At 50.7% G+C, this 18181-nt stretch overlaps 1 protein-coding gene across 1 annotated transcript in view; it reads right to left on the bottom strand.

The window, feature by feature from the left end:
• Positions 1–13998: 13998 nt before the first annotated feature.
• PLXNA1 (plexin A1) overlaps positions 13999–18181 on the bottom strand; it is a 40936-nt gene continuing 36753 nt past the window's right edge. The window contains exons 30-32 of the mRNA XM_049766486.1: positions 16861–17073; positions 16616–16766; positions 13999–15350 (exon numbers count right to left, since the gene is read on the bottom strand). Coding sequence (XP_049622443.1) covers positions 15255–15350; positions 16616–16766; positions 16861–17073 — 460 coding nt within the window. The 3' untranslated portion in view covers positions 13999–15254. The remainder of the gene's footprint in view (positions 15351–16615; positions 16767–16860; positions 17074–18181) is intronic.

Below are 18181 nucleotides of genomic sequence, written 5' to 3'. Positions count from 1 at the left end.
CAATTCTCCAGGTGAAAGTGAAGACAGGAAGTTTGTCACATCCCCAAGTCCAGGGATCACAAGTGCAGACTGAGGCCTTGGCTCCAGCTCTGAGGTCAAAAGAAGAATGAAGACAGGAGTCACATCAGCACTGTGACTTTTTACCTCAGGCCATGCAGACCTGCTTTGCCATGTAGATTTGCATGTGATGGTGGTGGGAGGCTGGCCTCTTCCCTGTTTCCCTCAGAGCTGGTTTCTTTTGCCTACAACAGGGGTGCTAGCTGCTTCAACCAACATCACTAGGAGTGTTCTCACCAAGAGGGGCACCCCAGGTTGGCCATGGTGAGAGACAAACACATGAGGAGTGGGAGGGGCCAGGCCATGGGACAGAACCTTGGCAAGAGGACTTGAGGTTCTCAGGGGACCACAGTGTATTTAGAAAGAACTGGGGAATTCCTTGATCTCTTCAAGAGGATAAGGGACTTCAATCCTTTTAGAGTGGATGGTGGGGGGACTCCCAACTCTCTTAGAGGGGACCATCCACCAGCTGTATCTGAAATCACCCAAGGGCAGAGTTCCTGAGAAAGAAGGGCTCAGATCAGCCTGTATAAGAACTTTGCCAAGTGGATCAACCCAGGGAACATGATGACTTGGCCATGAGACCTGGGCCTAGTCTCAGCCCCTCCCTTCCAGTGGCCCCCAGAGTCAACTGTGGGAGCCATCCCCCTTCTCTATGCTAGGTTCAGGGGTGCGTGTCACTGGGGAGCTAGGAAAGATAGACAAATCAGCTGCTTGCCTGTTGGGAATCTTTGTGTTTGCTGGAATGTTCCAGAAAGTCTCTGGAGTCCCAGACAGGTGTGGAGAGAATGACTGGAGGGTAATTCAGAATGTCACTTGACATGTCTGGATGGAGCTTGGGGTAGCAGAAATTGCTGATCCTGGGAACTGGGATGACTTGGGAGGGAAGTGGGGTGAGAAAAAGAAGGGTTTAATGCTGCTCTATGGGGCTTTGGGGGGCTTCATCTTCCCATGGGACTGTACACAGACACTCCCCTCCCCACTGTCTGACCCTGTCTCTTCCGAATAGAGGGATTCGGTGTCCTTATAGGTCTTTGGGGACTCTCATCTCTTCACTATAGCAATCAGATAGACTTAGGATCTGGAGGTCAGTTGTAGGTCACAGATGCAGTGCACAGCTGTGTGGCCAGTCAGCAGAACAGAGACCAACATAGAAGGTGATGAGAGAGGGAGAGAGGGAGGAAGAGAGAGCTAAGAGAGAAAAGAGCAAAGATCATTAGAGAGGGAAAGAGAGTAAGAAAGAGTAAAAGAATGAGAGAGAAAGGGAAGGAGGGTGAGAGTAAGAGGAGCAAGCGAGGAAAGAATAGCAAGAAAGAGCAAGAGAGGGAGAGGATGGAATGAGAAGATCAAGAAAAGAATAGATAAAAAATAAATAGGGAAAGAGCTAGAGAGAGTGAATAACAGAAAGACAGAACAAGAGAAGAAAAAGAGAGAGACGAGAGCAAGTGAGTGAGAGAATGAGCCAGCAAGAAGTCAAGGTAGGGCATGCTTAGCCACAAAGCCCTGGACTGAGGAGCTAGGAAAGGCTAAATTCCAGAAGTTTCTACTAAAACTGTGGTACAAAGGTCAGGAAGTTACAGGCTGGAGAGGGCAGAACCTAAGCAGTAAAGAGGGGCCAACAAAGACAGAGGTGCTGGAAGCAATAGCACAGTGAGTAGGGTGTTTGCCTTGCATGTAGCTGACTAAGGTTTGATCTAGAACCCCTGTGGTCCCCAAGCACTGCCAGGAGTGATTTCTAGATTAGAGCCAGGAATATCCCCCAAGCACTGCCAGGTGTAGCCCAAAAACCAAAAAAAAAAAAAAAAAAAAGAAAAAATAGAATGACCAGCTGACAACAATAGAGCCATTCAAGTTCTCACTCATCTGACTCTTGTCCTGTCCTTAAAACTTTCTTTCAAGAAGGAGGGTGAAATTAAAGTACAATAAGTTCAGAAGAAAACAAACAGAATTTTCAGGGCCAGAAGAGTGGGGAGAGCACTTACCTCACATGAATAGGGCTGGGGTTTGATTCCTGGCACCTCAAAACACATACACACAGACACAAAAGAGGGCTTTCTTCTTGCCTAGGCCATCAGACAAAAAGAACGGATCTCACAACAATTTAACACTTTTGTATACAAAAGACACTTTTAACAGCTCAGAGAATAGGAGAAAATGTTTGCAAATGTAAGGGACAGAGATCCAGAATAGAGAAAGAGCAAACTCCTAAAATACAACCACAGAAGAGAAGAATGAACTGGATTTTGCAGATTTCCCAAAACAAAACCAATCTTAGCTTTGAATAGACTTTGGTCCAGGGAAGAAATGCAAATGGCCAATAGACCCATGAAAAAAAGCCCGCCTTTACCCATCAGTAGAAAAAGGCAAATCTATATAGAATTAGGCTGTGTGTGTGTGTGTGTGTGTGTGTGTGTGTGTGTGTGTGTGTGTGTGTGCAGAAAGGAAACTGGGGACATTGGTAAAAAGAAGTGGACACTAGTGAAGGAATGGGTGCAACAGAAAATCATGAACTTTTTAAATTGGTATCTCATGGTGATTCAAGTAAAAAAATATATTTCTTAGGGGTCAAAGAGATAACACAGCAGTAGGGCATTAGCCTTGCACACAGCCGATTCAGGACAAACGTGGTTCGAATCCCGGCATCCCATATGTCCTTGTGCCTGCCAGGAGCAATTTCTGAGTGCAGAACCAGGAGTAACTCCTGAGCGCTGCTGGGTGTGACCCAAAAACCAAAAAATAAAAAAATTTTCTTAAAGAAAGAAAAAGGCAAATTAACTACACACACACACACACTCACACACACACACACACACACACACACACACACACACGAAGAAAGATATATGTTCATGGGCAGGTCCATTCTCACACACACATCACTGCTGATGCTGATGTGAGGACACTGAGCCCAGCTGTGCCAGTCAAGGAAAATATTGAAGCCATTGAAGAAGACTATGATGCCTCCTGAAGAAATCATCTAAAATGAGAATTACCATACAAATCAGCAATTCCCCTGGCAGGAGTGATCCCTGAGGATAGAGCCAGAAGTAAGCCTTGAGCACTGCCATATGTGGCCCGAAAACACAATATTTTGCCCCTGGGTCCCATCCTGGCCATGAGCCTAAAAGTGTTAATCCTAAAATATTTCTCTTCTCTAGCACTGTGGTTAATAGTAATGACAATGGCAAAATGGCATTTGGTAATTATTTCTATTCCAATAGTTTATTGCCAGATAATCTACTGACTATACATACCTCTTCTAGAATTCCTCTTCTAGAATCCAAACATTTTTGGATCAAATTGTCCTTTGCTGGGGCTGGAGAGATAGCACAGCGGTGTTTGCCTTGCAAGCAGCTGGTGCAGGGCCCAAGGTGGTTGGTTCAAATCCCGGCATCCCATATGGTCCCCCATGCCTGCCAGGAGCTATTTCTGAGCAGATAGCCAGGAGTAACCCCTGAGCACAGCCAAGTGTGGCCCAAAAACAAACACAAAAAATTGTCCTTTGCACCTAAAACAGTTTCATTGTAAATTTCTATTTCTAGAATTCACTCAAGAAGAAGTTCATGAAAAAAAACATATTCCCCACCCCAGAATACTGTATTGTATCTACTGTTATGCTGATCTAACATTCAGTACATTTTGTATTAGCACAATAAAATAACATAACAGACATCATCAGGGCATCCTGCTTGGAAGATATTTTATTGGTATCTTCTACTTTCATAGTTTCTTAAGTACATTTTAATGCTTAAAATAAACTTTTGAGCATATTCAGTTGACAAAAACAACCCATCTTTGAGACAGAAGAAATGCACAAAGTATTTGAGCTCTCAAAGAAATATATTGGGAACAGAAAGAAATATATTGAGTGAAGTTTCAATAGGAAAAAATATAGGAAGGGAAGAAAGGAGAGAGGGAAGAAAAGGAGGAAAAGAAGGAAGGGAGGGACGGAAGAAGGAAGGAAGGAAGGAAGGAAGGAAGGAAGGAAGGAAGGAAGGAAGGAAGGAAGGAAGGAAGGAAGGAAGGAAGGAAGGAAGGAAGGAAGGAAGGAAGGAAGGAAGGAAGGAAGGAAGGAAGGACCCTAATAGGCGGGGGAAAAAACAACAATAACAACAACAAAAGAGAGAAAACAGGCACTTCCACACAATGGAAGGCAGATTTTGCAAATCCTCTTGATAATGGACCTGCTTCTAAAATGTTCCCAAATGAATCAGTTAAAGACAGCCCAATATCAAACTGGGCCATGGAAGGGGAACAGATGCTTCTCTGAAGAAGACATCTGCCAGGAAGGGTCTAGGAAACAGCTGGAAAGATATTCATCCTTGGAGCCCTGGGGGGAAGATCAGAGAACCCTCCCCCACAGAAACAAATATGGACAGGAGTCTCCAACTATGACACCCACTCTGGGTCTTCCAATATGGCCTGTCAATGTCTGGTCCCAAAGTTTCCTTCCAAACAACCAGAGAGGTAAGCACCAACACCCTTGCCCCTCACCCGATGAATGGGTGAGAACCCAAGATCACCCCACCTGAGGATTATGACTCTGCCCCGAATAGGGAGGCTGAGCATTGTGCAGCATAAGAGGAGCCTGACATGGAGGTAACTCATATGCTTCCATTTATGATAAATACCACTTGTACCTGGTATAGGATAGTTTAGGGGTTTAGAGGGACTTGAGATAATGGAAGAGAGGTAGAAGCAGAGGGATGTGGGGTTCCTTTGGCTGAGATAAATCCAAAGTTCAGGGCTCTGATCAACATTGAGGGGAGCATACCGAAAAGCATTGACTTGCCCATGTCCAGTGGGTGGATTCCAGTTCAACGAGGTCTAAGTAGAAAGAAACAGAGCATCTCACTTGACTCCCACATTTCACCCTAATCTGCCCATCTAGAGTCATCACACAGCAAATAAACATAGTGCTCCGGATCGCTCCCTGCAGAAGCAGAGATATTAGCACTAACAACTGCCACATGTACACACACAGATGCATGACACATACAGTAAACACACAGATACCCCCACAGGTTGTTTTTAACACACACATGCGCGCGCACACACAAGAAATGGTCTGGTCCTACCCTAGTCAATCAAAATAGAACATAAATCAACACATGTACTGGAAATGTAATTCTACATTTCCTAGTGTCATAGTTCAAAAACTTAGAGGGAACAGGTCGAACTAGATTTAATAGTGTACTTAGCCCTATCTGTCGGAAAGATTATCACAGCAACATGCCATCAAAGTAAACCAATTTTCGGAGGTGCTTTATACATAAGGGTACTGTATATCTATAGGTCTCAATTCAGACCGGTGACATTTAAAGTCCCCCATGGTCACACATGGCCACTGGCTATGGCATAAAACAGCTCAGGTCCAAACTCTGGAAGCTGCACACGCCTGAGTAATCGGAACAGAGGGCAAGGGGGGAAAGGTGATGAACTGCCTAGTGTAATTGTTACCTTCAGGTGCAGCTGGATCTAGGAGTTCAATCTTCTCATTCCCTATCTTTCCATCTTTCCCAAAGCCCTCTTCTTTCTTTTATCTTGACTGTTTCTTGTCTTTACAATCCTCTGATCTGATTTTTCCTCTTAGGCTGGCTTATTCAGTAACTCACCCCTTGTAAAGGAAAGTTTTATTTCTGCTTCTCAACACTTTCAAGGAAAAAAAAAACAGCATATCTCTGATCACAGGACTTGCCCCAAGGTCATTTCACTGGGGGGCTGTGACCAGCACCAATATGCCTCTGTACTGAGCTGGGAGGAGATACAGGGCTCTGATCAAGGCTGTAGGCAAAGCTGGCGCCCCTGCACTCCCACCACTGCCCTCTATATCACGTTTGCACCCCACAGCACAACTGTAATCCATCCCTGCATCAGAGCACTCCCCGTAGCATACCTGTACCCCACACCTATACCCCAGAGCAACCTGTACTCCCCAGCACACCTATTTCCCCACACTACACCCCAGTGCTGTCTCTGCTTTGCTCCAAAGAAGGTTCTGCTATTTCTTCACTGTCTCACTTGCTATCTCTTGCTCCCTAGCTTCTGCCCTATTTGGAAGTTGAAACAAAAATCCTGGATTTTAAAAATATCTCAGACTCATGCTATTTAAACAATCTCATGGTTCACACCATCTTTTTTGGGGGGAAATGTGAAGTCTAGGTCATAGGTCAACTTCCTCACAGGCCCCTTCTCTTCCTTCTCCGAGAGATGGTATTGGCTGCTAGAGCCAGACTGACAGAACTTCTTGTCACTACGTTTTTCTAGGGACCTGGAAGTCAATTCCCCCATCACCCTGGAAACATCAGGGTTACAAGTTGCCAGGCACAGTGGGGCAGGTTGTGAGGAGCTTTCTTCCCCCATGTGGCATTCAACCCAACCCACTCCCCATGCTCCTCTGTGGGACAAGGTGATCCCTCTCTCTGTAGGGAGAAACCACCTTTAGGAGAGCAAAAGGGGGGACCCTTTACCTGAAGCATTGCTTCAGCTTGTGAGGCCACTTCACCTTAGTCATCTGTTCCCTCCCTCCAAGCCTCTATTTTCTGGAAAAGGGCTCATTTCCTGAGGAACAGGTCTGAGCTTCCCTTGGCAGGAGGCCTGGCTCCAGAAGTAAGGATTTCCTGCAGGAATCCCTTTGTCTTTTCTAGATGGGGTACACAGGTCTGCCTGTACCCCGGTGGGTCCCATGAGTACAGTTCTCCACTGTACAACTCTGGTCCCAAACATTCAGTAACAAGCAGACAGCCTGATCTCTGTCACAGACCCAGTGCTTCAGGGCACTTGTCTAGAACAAGTTAGGAATCTTCCCAACACTGTCTGGTTCTCTCCTGGCCCAAAGCCTGTACCATTCTCTCAAGTCTGTGTGTTCAAGCTCAGCGGAAATGCCAAGAATGGCAGGAATGTCACACACCTGCCTGCTGGTGGGTCGGGCCCAGAGCCTTGCCCCGATGGAGCCAGGCAGGCGAGCTGGAGCCCGCAGCCCCTGGGGCTTTCCATGAGGTGTCCTGGGTGCCAGCCGAATGGGATCTGTTCCCAGGGCCTCAGTGGGACAAGACTAGTAGGGGGTAGGGCCTGCCACTGCTTTATGTCTGGCATCGAAAGCATGTGGGTGGCCCCTTGGGGTGCCAGGGATCCCCAGATAGCACTGATGTAAGGCAAGGCTGAGTCTCCTCCACCAGGGAAGGACTCACTGGGGAGAAGAGATAGGAACAACAAGTGTGGTCATCTGCTGAAGGGACTGTGAGCTTTAGGCCAAGAGCCCAGCGCAAGAGGCAGAGGCATGCTGAGGGGAGACCCAGGTCCTTCTCTCCTTGTACCCTAATATGCTGCCTCTCATCAGGGTAGTCTATGAGGAAGGGAAGTTATAGGTGTTGTCTGGAGTAGGGAGAGAGGAAGGGTAGCACAAGGTAGGGCAGGGTGGGGCAGAGTATGAAAGGTAGGGAGGAGCTGGGCAGGGTAGACAGGTGGAGCAGAGGTCTGCTTGCCAACCTGTGCATCCTTCTAACCCCGGGCTAGTGCTGGGAAACTGCATTGGCTAGGAGAACTTCAAGGGAGCACCTGTCTCAGATCGCCTTTCCCATGCTTATATTGGCTCTCTAGATGTCTCTCTTAAGAGATCACGCCATCACGTTTTCCAGATTTCATATGATAAAAGAATGTATTTTAAAAAAAATACAGATTTGGGGTGGGGAATCACAGCACTTGGAGCCTGTGATGTTGTGATGAGGGACTCCAAAAAATAAGGGGACCTAAGGCCCAAAAGATCTGGGGTCCAGGGTCAAGCCACCCTTTTTTTATTTTTTTATTTTTGGGTTTTGGGCCACATCCAGTGATGCTCAGGGGTTACTCCCAGCTCTGTGCTCAGAAATCGCTCCTGGCTTGGGGGACCATATGGAATGCCAGGGGATTGAACCATGGTCTATCCTAGGTTAGCACATGCAAGGCAAATGCCCTACTGCTTGCACCACCACTCCTGCCCCTCAAGCCAACCTCTTGTTTCAGGACACAGAGCTACTTCTCAAGCCTGGAGAGGCAGAGGAAGGAGACAGAAAAGAGGGGGGCGGGGAAGGGGTTTCCTCTGGGTTCCATCCAAACCATCTGCAAAGACGCTATTTTGAGACAGTTGAGGAACTCTGAATATGCAAATATTAATGTTGTTAGCGTATTGATGACATGGTGGTTATATATGGAAAAGTGTCTTTTATCCTTTAAAGGAAAACAGCAAAACAGCCTCATGAACAAAGAAGATGGGGGTGTTTGTAAAGGCTGGGCTGGGGGGGGGGGGTGTCACCTGAAGGGCAGAACCGAAGAATCTAAGAGAGGGGATTGTTAGGGCAGGGGTGCCCCACCTGGGGCTCAGAATCTGCCCACCTGGGGCATTCTTCCTTCCCATTCAGGAAGGCTAATGCCACAAGTCTGGGACTCAGGAAGATAGAGCTACCTGCAGGAGTAGGGGGTTGGGGGGTTCTGGGATGAAGATGGTTTCCAGAGAGGAGACACCTCCACTGTAGTTGAGGAACCAAAAGAGATCATCCAACTCAAAGAAAAAGGAGGTATAATCCAATTCCAGAACATTCTGGAACATTCCATCCAAACATTCTTTATAAGTGCAGACCCTTTTTTATTTATTTATTTATTTGTTTGTTTGTTTGTTTGTTTATTTATTTATTTGGTTTTTGGGCCACACCCGGCAGTGCTCTGGGATTACTCCTGGCTGTCTGCTCAGAAATAGCTCCTGGCAGGCACGGGGGACCATATGGGACACCGGGATTCGAACCAACCACCTTTGGTCCTGGATCAGCTGCTTGCAAGGCAAACGCCGCTATGCTATCTCTCCGGGCCCGACCCTTTTTTATTTTTATTTATTTATTTATTTTTGGTTTTTGGGTCACACCGGCAGCGTTTAGGAGTTACTCCTGGCTCTATGCTCAGAAATCGCTCCTGGCAGGCTCAGGGGACCATATGGGATACTGGGATTCAAACCACCTATCTTCTGCATGCAAGACAAATGCCTTACCTTCATGCTATCTCTCCGGCCACTGCAGACCTTTTTTAATGTGGTCAGTGGCAGTTGAGGTCCCCACAGCACAGGGAATGGCACCCATTGTGGCCACAGTCAGTCTCCAGAGCTTCTCAGCTTCTCACACGGAGCCCCACCCCCAGGAAACACTGAATTTTTCACGCGAAGGATTGTCTCCAAGTTTCAACCATGTTGTAGCATGTGTCAGAATTTCCTTCCTTAAGGGAGAACAATCTCCCATTGTTACACCAGAGAATGTCTGTGGAGCCATTTATTCATTCTCAAGGAACTGTTTCAAGAGTTTGCTTTTGGACTTTGTGAACAGAGCTACGAGGGGCCTGGGTGCAGGTTTCTCTGAGAGCTGCTTTTGGATCTGGGTGAGGTTACTGGGTCCCAGGGTTACTGCAGGTAACCTGTTTTCCAAAGGAAGAAACACACCTTGGCTCTCACCTTAGGTGCACTTGGCTTCCGGTTTCTCCTGTCTTTGCCTACTAGGGCAGCTCTTCTACACAAGAGGCATTTAGGATTGTGGCAATGCTGCCAGAACTTAGCCTGGCTGGATCTGTGGATCTTGTAGCTGGGAGGTTGAACTCCAAGAAGTATAGATAGCAGTTGAAGTGCCACAGGAAAGGAATGGACAAAGCATATAACTGGGAACCAGCCAATCAGAGCACCTCATCTTTCAGAGGACCCAGAAGGGGGCCAGAGTGATAGTAAAGTGGTAGGGCATTTACCTTGCACACAGCTGACCCAGGATGGACCTCGGTTCAATCCCCGGCATCCTATATGGTCCCCCAAGCCAGGAGCGATTTCTGAGCACACAGCCAGGAATAACTCCTGAGCGTCACCGGGTGTGGCCCAAAAACAAAAACAAAAATAGAGGACACAGAGGGATTTGTTTCACTAGAAACATTTGCCCTGAACTTGGCCAATGAAGTCCTGTAGCCAAACATTTGCAACCCACTGTTTCCCTCTATGGACAACCTGGTAAGCCTAGAGTTATAAGGTGGCTTGCCAGGGAGAGAAAGGAAGAGGAGGATCTCACAAGACCCCTGAATCTAACCCTATCAGAAACTAGATATACCCTTTGCCTTTCTTATTCCAAGAGCCAACTGCTGTCCATTCACTACTCAAGCTTACTCAAGTGACCTGCTATTGATTACTGTGGGCCACCCAGCAAGGGAAATACACTTAGGTGTTTGGGGAAGACAGTTTTCAACAAGGCATAGCAAGGAGAGCTGGAGAGTCCATTTATCAAACAGATCCCAAGTGAGTTGGGGAGCTGACCTGAGATTGAATCCTCACTCTAGCAGGGTCAACTGAGTCCCTGGACCAGGAATTGACCTCATAGTGTTGATCTGAGCCCTCTATCAACACAACACGGCTTCCTATTTGGTAGCACTGGGGTGGAGCTGCAGAAACAATTATCCCAAAAGTCTGTGTTCGTCCCCGCTGAACTTTGTTCTGTGCTGAGCCATTGGCTCCCAGTAGGCTAACTGAAAAGGTGCTTTCTAGAACCTTCTCTGCAAGACCTGCTGCCCAACCCAGGGGTGACCACCTCCACCAACAACCCAAAGACCTCATGATGCATTCCATCTCCCAGAAGGGGCACTTTGAGGCTGCCAAAGGGTGCATAGACTCTAGGAACCTCTAAATTAGGCTGGGGTTCTCTGATGCCTCATGCCCCAAATGCAAATCAGAGTCCCCCCTTGGCTTCTTCCCAAGCAACCAGAATGACCTCCTCCATTGGGTGTCATCCTGGCATCCACCCCAACTGTCCCCAGCTTCTTCCTGCTTGCCATTCCTGTTCCCTGTCCCCCAACCCCTACTCCCTTGGACCTCCCCAAACTGTTCTTTCTGTCCACCTGGTTGTGGACCTTTCACCAGCCCAGTTACCTGGGCACCAGATAGCTTGGCCTACAGTTTGATTTCTGTTTAGTCTATCTTGGTGCTCAAAAGGAGCTCCGTGGAATGTGCTGGATCACAGGCCAGCCCCACCCCTCTGCCACCCACAGACACCCCGTCGACATGCCCTGTTCAGCTCATCCAGCAAAGCCCCAGTATTAATAGCTGATGGTTTTAATGCCCTCGATGAGCACGGCAATCAGGAGGCGCCAGCCTCCCTCCCGCACTGAACTCGGTATAATTACCCTTGATCACCGCACCGAGCACTGATTGCGGCTCTGAGCCGGCTCGCCTGTTTGCAGGCTGGTGGGGCTGGAGCCCTGGCAGCCTAAGGAGGGTAATTGAGGCAGGGCTGATTGTGCCGGAAAGCTGGAGGGGACTGAGCCGTGAGAACGGGCCACGTCACACCCCAAACGGGACCGCATTTTGCTAAATTTGTTTCCGATGCAATTTCATGGTGATTACACTGATTTCGTCTCCATAATTGAGCCTGGCGCAGAGCAGGCCGCCTGTAGCCCGGCTGTCAGGACAGCCCGCCGTGGTGGAGCAGGAGGTATTGATTATGATTTATGGACGGCTGTCTGCGCCTTCAACACAGGGAACAGGAGGGAGGGAGGGTTCTCCCCACCCTGCTTTGGGATCTACCTTTCCCCCACTGTCACCAACTACCTGGTGAGACTTCAGGGACTACTACTGGCCCCTTTACTATCCAGGCCCTTTCTGCTGGACAGTAGCCCTTCCCCAAGGGACAACCCTTCACCTTCCAACGGAGTCCCTGGAGCAGCCCCAAGCATTCAGAGGACCCTGGGTTGGCTCCACGCTTGTCATCACAGACCTGCCTTCATCCAAAACAGTCCCAGGGTCCCCCTGGCCAGAGCAGAGGTTGTCTAGGTTCCTCCACCAGGAAAGGTACTTGTTAGCATTTCCTGGGGAAGGAACAGTACATCCACACTGGGCATTTCCCAAACAGGGTCCCTTCACATGGAGGCTCTGGGGAAGAAAGTTTGCTTTTCCAAGTGGGGTCCCAGACCTTGGCCCCCAGGTCCTTTCAGCTCCTTGACAGACATTGCGACACTCTAGGCCAGAACTGTTTATCTGAGTCAGAGGTCCACCACTCTGCTACTCCTGAGAGCCAATGGTTAGTGATAGAATTATTCAATGGTGCACTCTGGGAGGCAGGAACTACCACCAGAGCTGCAGGTACAAGCCCTCTACTTCCCAGCTCAGCCTGAGCTCCTATGAACAGGTACCACTGGGGCCAGAACCTCTTTTCTGGAGCTTGGTACAGTGAATACCGCAAGCCCCCAAAAGCATCAGTGGATCCGAAACCACACAGTTCTGGGGTTTTGCTGCTGCAGGATTGGGGGGTGGCATCAGCACCCATCCCACAGGCCCCTAGCACTCTGGCAATTCCACAGGTCACCCAACACTGCTAAGACCCTCTCTGCAAGGAAAACCCAGAGCCATGAGCTTTAGCAAAAATGTTTACTCTCTCCTTAATGTGTGTGTATTTACAAGTACTAAATCTGAAGACCAGTAAAATAGGAAATCGCCGTCTATTTACACGGGCCTCAGGCCCGCTGCTTCAGTGAGAAGCGATGGTCCATGGGGTGCTTCTCTTTTTTTTTGGGGGGGGGGCAGGGTGGGTAGGGGGCACTGTGGTCTTAAAGGACAGCTAATTGTGGGCTTTGTCGGAAAAAATATCTTTCTTTCTCTCTAAATATATCTACTCTAGCTTGTGTAGCACCAACGGCGTGAGCCAACGGGGGGGTTCCCAAGCTGGGTTGGAGGCTCTGAGCAGAGAAAGCAGGAGAGGCACGAGGGGGTCCTCTCTCTGCTTCGGGGAGCCCCGAGCCCCTTCTCCTCAGCCATTCCAGGTATCTCAGCCCCTGGGCCAGGGAGTGCAGGGCAAGCTCGAGGTATTTGGAGAGGCGAAGCTCCCAGATCGAGGCGTGAACTGTTCCCGCACTCCTGTGGGCAGAGGGGAGGTGGGCAGGCCAGCGGGAGGGGTCTTTTTGGGGGGGGCAGGATAAGCAGACGACAATAGCAGCAGTGTCTAGGCCAGGTAGGTCCATCTGTCCAGCACCCCCTGGCCCTAAGACTGGCTCTGCCCACCCCAGCCCTGCCATACCACCAGCCCCCTCCCCAGCTCTGGGGATCCAGATCAGTATTCCCAGCAGGATGATGCCTGGTGACCAAGGGGGCACCTGGGCCCAGAGCCAGGGCACAACAGAGCCAGGAGGGCTGTGGGGCCAGTGACAAGGTAACAGGGCAAAAGCCTAGTCCTGGGCACGGTGGGGTGCTGCGGGATTGGAGTGTAAACATCCGCTAAAGTGCATGTCCCTCACCCAGGAGGGTGGACACCCCTTGCCCCATCACCACGGCCCCAATGTGTAGACCCAGGTGGAGCCTGGGCAGTCAGTTCTTCGGGAGAGGGGAGCAGAAGGGAAGGTGACAAGGGTTAAGGACCCTACCTGGACCTAAAAGCATGTGGAAAACCAGCTTCACTAAGAAGCTGGCATCCAGGGAAGACTTTGGGGGGCTGGTAGAGGACAATCTTCCACCAAGAACAGGGGCCACCAGAGGTGCCCTATTCTGGTGGACGGGGTGTTTTGCCAGAGGCACGGATTTCCAGAAGCCTCCAGAGTCAGGAGGTCTCACGGCCACAGTTAGCTGTCTCTCCAAGTCCTGGGCACCCTAATACCACTGACAAAGCCAGCCTGGAAGGGGGGGACGGCCACTGGCTGCCTTTTACCTGGGACTGAAGGATTTAAAAAAACATTTAAAAAAAAAAAGGGGGTCTAACAACCTCTAGTTTTCCACACTTGCAGAGTAAAAAGATCAAGTCAGACTAGACGCTAGCACGGTCATGCAGGGGTCCTGGGCTGCAGTGGACACACTGGCCCAGGAGATCTCGCCTCTCCATGGCAAAGGAAAACAGGGGGGCGGGGGTGCCCCTGCTGAAAGCTGGCCACTTTTTCCACGACCATTTGGTATTGCTTTCCCACTGCCTAAAGTTCTCTGATTCTAATGTGTTTTTCTTTTTTCGAACGTCTTCTCCTCCAGTTAACTATACAGGACCCCACTGGGGCTGGAGACTGAGGCCACACATATATATATGGATATATATATATGCATAATATGTACAGGGTAAAATTTTTTTTTTGTTAAAAATGTGTTTTCTCTTGCTCCCCAAAGACAGCATCCCACTCTGGGTCCCTGTGCCCAGCTGCGCCTTCCAGCCAGCCAGGCCCCCAGAGGCGAGGTTGGGGAATTGGGGTGAGGAAAGGAGGGGGGCGAAATCTGGGAGGGGGGTGTTAAGCCCTGGCTGCCCATGTGCACAGAACAGCAGGACTTCTTGATCCCTCTTAAAAAATTCAGTCCCCAGATGTCCCACCACTCCTGGGTCAGCACATGGCTGATGCTTGAGTAGAAGTCACTGGAAAGGGGTGAGGGGTCAGGATGGAGGGGGCTCAGTGGCGGAGGCAGGAGGAGGGCAGGGGGGTGCTCCCAGCGCTCGGGGCTCAGCGGGGCTGCCCTGGAGCAGACTGGGGTGCAGGGGAATAAATAACAGGGACGTGCGCTCACGAAGGAGCCCATGGCCCCAGTGGCTCCCAGAGGCACAGTCCTGAGGACAGAAGGTGAGGGGTTGAGAGTCCTTCCGGAAGTCACACAGGGCAGTGAGCGGTGGTCCTGCAGCCCGTCCCCTCCACAGGAGGGAGCTGGGGTCTCTCTTAGGGTGAGGGCACCATGGTGTGCGCTCAAGCTCTGGCCCTGGCCGCGAGAGCACGCGGTGAATTGGAGAGGATGGTGGCGGTGCAGAGTTGGGGGGCCCGACGAAGCCAACTGGGCCATGCTGGGCAGCCCCTGCAGTGGCTGGCAGGATCCTCTCCGGTCCTCGGTCTCTGCACAGGAAGCTGGCACCTGCAGGCATTGCCCCACCTTGGTCCTGGCCCTCCTGGCCTCTTGGACAAAGACCGGCTTCCCTTCGTCCCCGAGGGTTCCAGCCTTCCTGCCGAGTCCCTCAGCAGTCACCCCATTCTCTCTCAAAGGCCCCAGTGAGCCCAGGCTCCCCTAGGCCACTGTGTGTGGCTCTGGGCAGGGAGAGCAGCGCCTTGGCAGCCTGTCAGCGGCACCTGAGAACAGGGACCCCCACAGGGCAGAAGGGGGGCCCCAGTGCACAGCGGCCTCCCAGGACCTGCCAGCTCCAGGCGACAGAGCCCACCCTGGGCCCTCACTGGTCTCTGCTGGGCAGTCACCGTCTGTCACCGACTCAGCTGCTCAGGGCCATGGTGTCCACCACCTGCTCCAGCTTGCTCCGGAGCCGCTGCCGTCGCGCCTGTTCGTCCTTCTCCAGGGCCGTCAAGATCTGCAAGGCAGGAGGGGGTCAGAGCCTGTCCCGGGCCCTTTGCACCATCTTGGAGGGTGACACGCTTTTACCCTACATGATAGGGACAGGGCAACATGGGGCCGGAGTGGTGGCACAAGTGGTAGGGTGTCTGCCTTGCTCAAAGTAGCCTAGAACGAACTGCAGTCCCCGGTGTCCCATATTGCACCCCTCAAACCAGGGGCAATTTCTGAGTGCATAACCAGGAGTAAACCCCTGAGTGTCACCAGGTGTGCGCCCCCCCCAATAAAACAAACAAACAAAAAAATCTGGCAACACACCATCGGCCTAGACCTTGGCAATAAGACAGTAGGGACTTCCCTTTCCCCCTGCAGGGCTCAACACCTCTCCCTCAGCACCAGGCCTTCTGCTTGGCTATTGAACGAACACTATAACCAGAGACCCCAGGTTCTGGAGCTCCACTCCCCTCAAACCAAAGTCTTCCCTGTCAACCTGAGAAGTCACATTCAGGTGGGATGGTGGGTCTTGGCTGCTCTCTCACACTGCCTGGCTCCTGACACTCAGAGCACAGATCCCCCTCCTCCTTTCCTCTTTCTACTATCCCCAGCCTCTGACGCCTGTAACCCCACTAAGGGTGCCTTTTGCTTCTGTCTCCCTTTTCTGTTCACATATAGTACTGATGTTGCCAGTTGCTTCTTGCCTTACCCCATGAGCCCCGCTGTCCAGCCATGAGCCAGTTATCCCCCTCGGATGTTGTAGGACCCCAAGTTCTGTACGGTGGAGACCAAGGAGACTGCACAAGGTCTCCAATAAGTCAGAAGAAAGAAACTTGAGATCTAAACCATGCTCCCTGCTCCAGGCAGACTAGAAGTATGTTCCCTATCTGCTCTGGTTCAGCTCATCCTGGCAACCTTAGCAAGCTGACCTGGTATCAGGGTTCTCTCCTGCCCCAAAAGAAAGTTTTAAGGCTGGAGCAACAATACAGAGGGTAGGGTGCTTGCCTTGCAGGCAGCCAATCTGGGTTCCATTCCCAGGACCACATATGGTCCCAGCCATAGATGGGTGCCCCAACCATTAGAGGGTAGAACAGCCTCAAGACAGAAGGAGAACTGGGCAGAGTCAGGCTATAGTAGATGGGCTAGGGTACAGTGGGGAGGACTGAGCTTCAGGGAGCAGGACTGAGCAGTGCTAGGAAGGGGTAGGCTATAGCGGGGAGGGTTGAGCCAATTGGCCACAACCAACATGGCGTCCAGCTGTGTCATGGTGGGTCAGATCTTGGCTCTTACCTCATCCTTGTACTTGGTGATGTAGGAGTAGATCTCGTGCAAGGCGCTCATGCTGTTAAACTGACTCAGGTGAAGCCGCGATTGTTCAGCCAGGTAGGCGCTCATGTCCTGGTCGCTGATGGCGGGCATCTTGGCGATGTCAGCATAATACCTAAGCCAGGGGGGCAGGGCAAGAGGCCATGAGCAGGCTACTGGGTCGAACCGCCCATCCATCTGTCTACCTGCCTGCCCGCCAGGTCGCCCACCTCTCCACCCAGCTCTTGTAGTTGGGGATGTCCTTGGCATAGAGCAGCTTGTTGGAGGGTGAGTCCTTGCCCAGCTTGTGCTCAGATGTGGAGCAGGAGTCCATGAAGGTCTGCGCCACCACCGACAGGCAGGCATCCGTGATGCTGCTCTTGTGGATGTCAAACACAAACTGGGGGTTCTTGATCACGTTCACCCAGAAGCGTAGGGGCAGGCTGGGGAAGAAGGAATGATGGTCAGTATGGGTAAGGTCAGTCAGAACCCAACCTGGCACCCCCTCTTTAAAGGCATGGGGAAGAGATAGCCAGTCATCCACCACTGCTCACTTCCATGCAGCTGAGGAAACAGAGGCCCAGAGGGGAGCATGAGGGAGAGCTGTTTCCTCATGGCCAATATTGAGATGTAGTCCATGGCTGCCCCAGGAGACCCCGAAGTCTGAGCACTGTTCAGACTGAGTCAGACTCAGGAAAGCAAAAAATGTAGGTCCTTAATGGCCTCAGCCATGTGTCAGATGCTCAGTGGCCTAACACATGGATGGCTGCCACCTGGCTGGACAGTATCAGTGTAGAACCTTCTGTCAATGCTAGCGGTTCTGCTAGATGGAGCAGACAGGGATAATTCTGCAACCCGGTGTGAGAAGCAGAGGCAGCATGTAGACAGGGAAGGAGGGAAGTGGCTAGAGCACAGGGCTTTTCTGGGAATGGGCCAGCGCTGCTTTAAGGAGATAAGACGAGTGTTCTCAGTTTGTGGAATAGAATGCTGAGCCCAGAGTACCTGCTGTCACCCTCAACACTGCAGCTGGCTGGCACAAGCAAGGCCACAAGAAGCCTCAACACGCACAGCTGCAGAGCCTGCCTGCCCAAGACATAGTAGACACAAACATCTGCAGGTGGACACACAAATTCAGGTCAACACCCCCCCAATATACACACACATTGGTGGGTGGACATGCATATTCAGACACACATACACACATGCACAGTCAGGTGAATACTCACACCCCAGAACACACACAAACTGGTCAATATACATACCAAGGAACACTCTCAAGTGAACACACATATCTGGGACACACAGATAGGTGAATACACATGAGATTTTCACATACAAGGACTTATCAAAGTCCACACCCTGCCAGCATGCACACACACACACACACACACAAGCAACCAGACATGCCCGGGGACATTCACACACAAACACACACATATATACACACTCATGGATGAACCCACATACTCCATACACATGTACACACAGAAACAAGTAAACACACACACCCAAGACAGGGGCTGATGCACAGAAAGGCCCAGTCAGTGGGGC

The sequence above is a fragment of the Suncus etruscus genome, chromosome 20 (assembly GCF_024139225.1).
Source record: "Suncus etruscus isolate mSunEtr1 chromosome 20, mSunEtr1.pri.cur, whole genome shotgun sequence".
NCBI classification, from domain to species: domain Eukaryota; kingdom Metazoa; phylum Chordata; class Mammalia; order Eulipotyphla; family Soricidae; genus Suncus; species Suncus etruscus.
This window is presented reverse-complemented; position numbering and strand designations above follow the sequence as displayed.